This window comes from Grammomys surdaster, unplaced genomic scaffold (assembly GCF_004785775.1).
Source record: "Grammomys surdaster isolate TR1022 unplaced genomic scaffold, NIH_TR_1.0 223, whole genome shotgun sequence".
Classification (NCBI taxonomy): Eukaryota; Metazoa; Chordata; class Mammalia; order Rodentia; family Muridae; genus Grammomys; species Grammomys surdaster.
Window position 1 is genome coordinate 718,535 of NW_021604668.1, and position 7,490 is coordinate 726,024.

Consider the following 7,490-nt stretch of genomic DNA (forward strand, 5'->3'; position numbering starts at 1 on the left):
TTTTATTGTCTTACATACACAAAATGCTCTGTGTTCTACACATTTATTCAGTTGTAACTAGAATTGTGGATAGGAAGGAAGATTACTTCAAAATAAACCCATAGTTGTCTTATTATATTTTATAGGGAAGAGAAATGTTTTACAGGGAAGAAGAAAATGACGTTTCTGGCATCAGTCAGTAGGACTGTTTGTCATATACATTGAGAATCTAAGGTTCTGCTGCCTAATCTCAATGCATTGACCCTGTCTATATTTGACCACACACCCCATGAACACAGTGGCAACTGAAAATGTGCTTTGAATTGCTTGTGTGAGTGCAAGCTGACATTTTTCCCTACCACTTTCCCTTGGGAATGAAAACTCATGTTCACAGGTCAGCTGGCTAGGATTCAGCATGCTAGCTACATCAGGAAATGGGATATGCTCGGCATTTGTTTGCCTAGACCTCATTAGTTTCATGCTTAGCAAATTGAGCTGATCCAGCAGTAGGCTCTATGGGTCAATTAACCTGTTAGGTATTCAGCAGTAAGAAAAGGAAGAGGAAGAGAGAGAGAAAGAGAAGAAAAAGGAGGGGAGGAAATAGAAGGAAGGGAGGAGGAAGAGAGGAATACTAGGTGATGAAGAGAGTGAAAAAGAGGAAAAAAAAGGAAGAGTGTTTGGTCTGTCATCAGATAAGCTTGAAAATATAAGAAACATATAGTGTACCTCCTTTCAAAGACTTCTACTTCACACTATTATATTAAATTTTGGACACTTCTTATAGTCTAAAATCCATTTATTTAATAGTGTGTAGCCAAGATTTTCACAAGTTAATTGTCTGCATAAATGCTCCTTACACATGCACACATGCCTTTTGTCATTTCCACTGTTTGGCCTACACAGAACAGATTAAGCCTGCCCTGCTAATATAGTGTTCTGGATAGTGTTTTAAGGATGTTAACTTCCTGTATAGTATTCTGAGGATAAGGGGGATTGTTTCTGCTTCTGACAAGACCTATCTGTAACCATGCCTGAACACAGAGAAGTGTTAGAATGGTTGCCCCATTACTCTGCAAAATCTTCTGGGCCCCTAGCAACAGTGAGGAGGGAAGACTGTGGCAGCCATTGACCAAATGCTCTTACTTTGCTGATTTGAAGTCAGCCCTTATATAAAGTCACTATATTTATCTGCTTCTAATTTAAAACTTGAAAGCACAATGGCATTTAAGCAGTTGGACAGCCACCAAAGTAGGGGCTACAATAGAACAGTGTTTAAAACACTTCTTAATTCTGGCACTGCTTTATCAAAATAAGTAGAAACTGATGCTGTTTCCACTCACCAGACTGTTGCATGTTTGATGAAAATGGGAGAGACCTTACCAACTTAGTAGGTCTGGTGACCTTAATCCCAGTGTGTCTCTGTTGCAGGGCATGGGGAGTGTGAAGGTGGCAGATGCCAGTGCTTTAATGGCTGGGAAGGAGATCGTTGTCAGTGTCCGTCAGCCTCAGCACAGCACTGTGTCAACTCCAAGGGCCAAGTTTGCAGTGGGAGAGGCACCTGCGTGTGTGGCAGGTGTGAGTGTACAGATCCCAGAAGCATTGGCCGTCTCTGTGAGCACTGCCCAACCTGCCATCTCTCCTGCAGTGAAAACTGGTAGGATTCTATCTCCAAATGAACAAAGCAATCTTGCCTGACAGCTGGTATTGCTTTTTATTTTTGCCTTCTTTAATCTTAGCTGCTGAATTCTTAGTTACTAGCATACAAAAACAATGATGATAATGATTTAAAATTTTTTTAAAAATCCTGAGTGGGAAACTTTAAGAATTAGGATACTGGACTTTCCAATTTTGGCTAGTAAGTTGCTTTGGAATAATCAAATCTATATAAAGTCATTACCTTGTTTGTTTTTAAATAATGTCCTGAAAACAGAAGTTGCCAGCTAACCTACTTATTACTATTTAGCTGTGATGTACAATAATTAGTTAAAACTCTCTGTGCTTCAATTTCAGACAGGAATCTAAATTTTAGGCTAGAACAAGGAAGTAGGCTTCAGACATGAAAATGACTTTGGACTAGGACAGGGAAGTTGGCTCAGATATTTTGGTCATCCTGATAAGCCCTTAGAAACAGTGATCACAAGAGTGTTCAAGGAATTTTGTTTATTGCCTTGCTTGTTCTTTGACTATTTGTGTTTATTGTCTTGCTTGTTCCTTAACTATTTGCATCTATTGTATTGCTAGTCCCTCAACCTAGAACTGACTTTAATACTTGCATGTAATTAAAATTGTATAAAAGCAAAAAGGAAGAGGGGGGATGGGATGGGGGTTCTAGGGAGGGGATATAGGGAAAGGGGATGACATCTGAAATGCAAATAAATAAAATATCCAATAAAAAAGACTAATAATACCTTACAAAATTTGTGAAAGAATTAAGTGATATTTGTGAAAGTAAATAAAATAAAATTTTTGCACTTGATACCTGGCAGTCAGTGAATAAATATGACTCAATATAACTAGATTAAATAACTTAATATATAACATAAAGAATTATAGTACTGTGAAGCACTCAGGGTATGCATAAATGGAAAACCATGTGTTACATGGCAGTAGCATCATTATTTTGTGTAAAAAATATGTTTCAATAGCAATCTGAGACTTGCTCACAGAGCACCTATGTAAATGTGTGCTTCTAGTTTGCTTAGATAAATTCTTAAAACATACTTTCCCAAATCAGTAATGCAAGTAAAAATTTTAGACATATACATAGTAAGCTATTTAAATCATTTAGAAATACAGCATTTTAATATAATGGTGGGGTTTATTTGTTTATTTGCTACTGGGGATTGAATTCAGACTAGCACATATTGGGCAAGTGCTTCACAAAGTAACATATCCTACCTCTTTATTTATTATTTATTTATTATCATTATCACTATTATCATTATTATAATTTTACTTTTCATACATTGTTTTACTCAGGCTGGCCTTGAATTTACTCTGTAGCCCAGGCAGTCCTAGACCACATCATCCTCCTGGCTCATACTTCATATCTCTGGGATTACTGGTTTGGGCCACCAGGCTTTGCTGATGTGGTTAGTTTCTAATGGACCTAATCCGTATTTGACCATTAGTTGTCTTTTTATTTTATTTTTCACAGGGATTATTCAGTCTATTGACTTTTTAATACAGTAATCTATTCATGTTCCTTGAACAGGAATTGTTTGCAGTGCCTTCACCCTCATAATCTGTCTCAGGCTGTCCTTGATCAGTGTAAATCCTCCTGTGCTGTCATGGAACAGCATCGTGTGGACCAAACATCAGGTAAGTCTGAGGAGACTCTTGGGGCTGAAGGATCTACCATGTACTTTATTCCTGAAGGAATGAACAGTGGCTTTATATTGATTTCATTGTAAATTATTGGATTCCTTTTTAAAACAACTCTGTCACTGTCACAGATATTTAAAAAAAAATCCAGTACTAATACATATATACAGTATCGAATTGAATTGGTAATCCATTTTTTTAATCTCCCAAAGATGAAATATTTAAGTGGTCATACCTCCCTCCTCATCCTCACAACTCTATGTGCTTCCTGCCTCCACCAAGGACCATGCAAATGAATTTTCTAGGACTTCCATGAGCCAAAAATAGAAGTTACCTGTGTAGAATAATTTCTCTAAGAGGTCAGGAGCTATGGTTTCCCTATAGAACCTAAATTTGCTTCTCCTGCTGACCTTTTGCATATCTAACAGAACTTTATTCTTCTGTTTCAGTTGAAACCCTAAGATTTTAAGTGATCATCTACTTTTATAGTATACCTACGGTTATCAGTCTGGGGTGTAGCTCTGTTGGTAGAGCACTTGTCTGACATAGATAAAGCCTATGTTCAGTTCCCAGCACCACATGGAACTAGGCATCATATGACATTAGAGAACTCGGGAGGTGGTTCCCAGAGATCAGAAGTTCAAGATCAGCCTCAGATATATAGGAAGTTCAAGGCCATCCTGAGCTACGTAAAATCCTGCCTATTAAAAGGGGAAAAAAGTAAAAGAAAAACAGAAAAATTAAAAGAAAAAAATGTAACTTCAAGGTGAATAATTCTGAATTTGACTCAATGGAAAGAATGTGTCACTTTTAAGCTAAAGACCCTGGTCTAAAATATAGTAAGTTAAGAAATATAAACCCTTCTGTAAAATTTCTGTGAACCCATACCTCATGGACAAAATGGAGGATAAAAGGTGGATTGAAAGATTTTATGACACTAAATGTGCCAATGAACATGGAGAAGTATCAAAGTTGATATATAAATTGGAAAGATCTGAGAGCTATCATCAAAAACTATGTTTAAACACAGCATCCCCCTCTACCAGTAGAACTCAAAACACTCGTTGCACAGGCCTAACCTGTAAAGCCACCTATGAAATACAAGCTGTGCTTGCAGTCAGATCTTTGGAAATGTTCCTATTGATTCAACTATTTCAAGAAATGAAAAACCTAGCTCCAGAGAAATAGCAGTGCAGAAATATCCTGTACATCTTAGTTTCCCATATTTCATTCCCTTAGTCCACAGTGAATTTGGCTCAGAAAAGAGTCCCATGTGCTGCCAGCTCAGGCTGCAGCAATCTCTCCAGAAAGCCAAGTGCCTTTCTAATAAAGAGGGCCCCTACATATCATTAATTATGTTAGGTAAGCACTACTTTGACTTAAGTGTTGTTGCAAACAGTGTTCTCTTCAAGCTCCTTAGAAAAAGACCTAGCCTGACCTCAGCTAAGAAAAGCATGACCAGAGGCAAATTTTGGACCATCATAACAACATAGGGGAAAAATGAATACAGACTTGAACCTTCAAAGGGTCCTTTGGCTAACACATTTGTAATATTTCTGAAATGTATCAGAAACTATAGGAAGGAGAGGAAACTATAGCAAGGAGAGGAAAATAGCATTTGTTGGGCACCTTAATTATTTGTCCATTCAACCACACTTACAGGGTCTTCTTTCAGTCTCTCTGGCTAAGCTCCCACCAGGCAAAAAGCCAGAAGGATCAAGCCACGTGCCCCTCTAAGGATTGGCTTAGCTGATGGAGCTAAGTCAGCCAAGGGACATCACTATCTGTCAGGCTATAAGCTATGAGGGTCACTAACCTAAAGGCAAGCAGCTGCAAAAGATCAAATAGCACCACCTTTGGACACACATTTTGTATTGTGTCCCCACAATATCTTTAACTAGGAAGCATTGTACCACACTGGCATCTGTTGTTTTTGTTTCAATGCATAAGAATGGGTGTGTCTTTGACCTCCTCAAAGCCTTTTGTCACCAATCACAAGCAATGGTCTCTATTAAGTCCACCTAGTTGGAGAAGATCCCTTGTCCCCATTGCTGAAATCTTACCTCATTTAAGAGGCTTGCTGGGTTAGCATTAAGCATTCGAGCCAGAATCAGTCATGCCTGGATGCTACTATGCTCATGACCTTGGCACATCTTCTCTCTAGATGCTCTTTCAGAGGCAACTGCAGTATTCAGACCAGGTCCCTGAAGCGTGCAAAATGGGTGGAGAAACATATGCTTCAGTCCAGGAAGTGTTTTATGAATCTGGGGCAGCTTGTGAGCTCTGTGGAATACCCACTATTGTGCAACCGTGTTCCTCAGAGATTAGAATAGACCTCAGGCAAGTACAGAGCTTACAGATTTTTCCAGTGAGAGTTTGCCAGAGATCTGGTACTAAAACAAAGGTCTAGCATGCTCCCTCTCTTAACACAGCTTTTCCTTCTTCAGCGAGTGATTATTCGTTCGTGGAAGAACACATAATGAATTTGTGGAGGCAAACAGACTAGATTAGTAAAGTTAATTAGTAAAAAGTGAGACAAGAAATTTGGGTATTGTCCAAGATGCAACACTCCTACTTCTCAGAGTCATGATGTGTAATAATAATGAAATCTTACACCGGGGTTTAGAGGAAATATTTATTTCCCTATTAGAGTAGTACTGGGTTAGCTTCTGCAGATGTTTACTTTATTTTCCATTACTGCTGAGCAATAAAGGAGGATAAAGCATAAAAGGAAAAACACATGCTAAATGCTTGGGGCTGCTCAATATCCTTTTAAAATCATTTTTTCCACATAGTGCTGAACTGTAAACACCTCTATTGCTCTCTCGGTCACTGTTCTAAACAAACTTACATATAGGTAAGAGATTTTGACATAGCAAGCTACAAAAAATGAAATATTTTAATTGTGAATATTCTCCAAAGAAGGGTTCACTGTTTTGAGTATAATGAGTAACATCAGCCTCCTATTTTGAAAATAGAGACTTGTAAATAAACCTATTTCTATTATAGGAATGTAAATTATATTTGACAGAAAACTTTGATTTACTTTTTAAGACTTTTTTTTAACCCATCTACTTGTTTCCTTTCTTGCAGAGTGTTTATCTGGCCCTAGCTATCTGCGAATATTTTTCATCATATTCATAGTCACATTCTTGATCGGGTTGCTTAAAGTTCTTATCATTAGACAGGTGATACTACAATGGAATAGTAATAAGATAAAGTCCTCATCAGATTACAGAATGTCTGCTTCCAAAAAGGTTGGTGAACTCAGAGGATAGCTGTATTTACTGTCCAGTTATAACGCTCAGCTCCTTCACTAATGCTAATATTTCTTCTCCATCAAGGATAAACTGATTCTGCAAAGTGTTTGCACGAGAGCTGTAACCTACCAACGGGAAAAGCCTGAGGAAATAAAAATGGATATCAGCAAACTAAATGCTCAGGAAGCTTTCAGGTGCAACTTCTAAAGAAAGATTAACAAACAAACAAACAAAAACTGTTGGAAGCTGGATGGTTTTACACAGTTTATTCTAGCAAGTATAATACAAAAAGTCACAGGAGGAGACAAATTATTGAAGATTGTGCCATGATGACTGGCAAGTATCTTCACAATCATGTGACTCACTCAGCTGCTGAAGTTTTCAGTGAACTATGTGTCTTACTACTGTTGGAGACTAGTGTTGTAGCACTTTACTGTAATATATAACTTATTTAGATCAGCGTAGAATGTAGATCATCTGGAAAGCACTGATTACACTTTACAGGTACCTGTCAGCCCTGCGCTTCTCAGATTGACACAGGCTATGGAGCAGGTTGCTTGGTGTCACCACCACAAAGTAATGATCCTTGTGCACAACCTGCTGATGAAAAGCATCCAGGAGTAGTTGAAAGCAGTCAACCACACCCCAAAATTGGCATTATCTAGATAAGCACAACCAGCTGAGTAAGGGTTAGGGTTTCATTTCAGTTGGGGGTGAACAGATAAACTTTAATCTAAGCGGTATTGCTTTTGAAGTTGTGCAGTTTTGTGCATGCACGAGTCTGTTTTCTTCTCTTTTGAAGCTGCGTGGTTTTGTGCATATACCAGTTTGCTTTCTTCTCTTTTGCAAAACGGATTTTGACTCCAACTCCATCTTTTCCTTCTTGCATTCAAATTCTGTTTTTCTTCCTTTGGAATAAGTTTATAA

At 38.1% G+C, this 7,490-nt stretch overlaps 1 protein-coding gene across 1 annotated transcript in view; it reads left to right on the forward strand.

Annotated features, from left to right (window-relative positions):
- Itgb8 (integrin subunit beta 8) overlaps positions 1-7,204 on the forward strand; it is a 71,185-nt gene extending 63,981 nt beyond the window's left edge. The window contains exons 11-14 of the mRNA XM_028773207.1: positions 1,408-1,633; positions 3,194-3,300; positions 6,397-6,560; positions 6,648-7,204. Coding sequence (XP_028629040.1) covers positions 1,408-1,633; positions 3,194-3,300; positions 6,397-6,560; positions 6,648-6,770 — 620 coding nt within the window. The 3' untranslated portion in view covers positions 6,771-7,204. The remainder of the gene's footprint in view (positions 1-1,407; positions 1,634-3,193; positions 3,301-6,396; positions 6,561-6,647) is intronic.
- Positions 7,205-7,490: the final 286 nt, after the last annotated feature.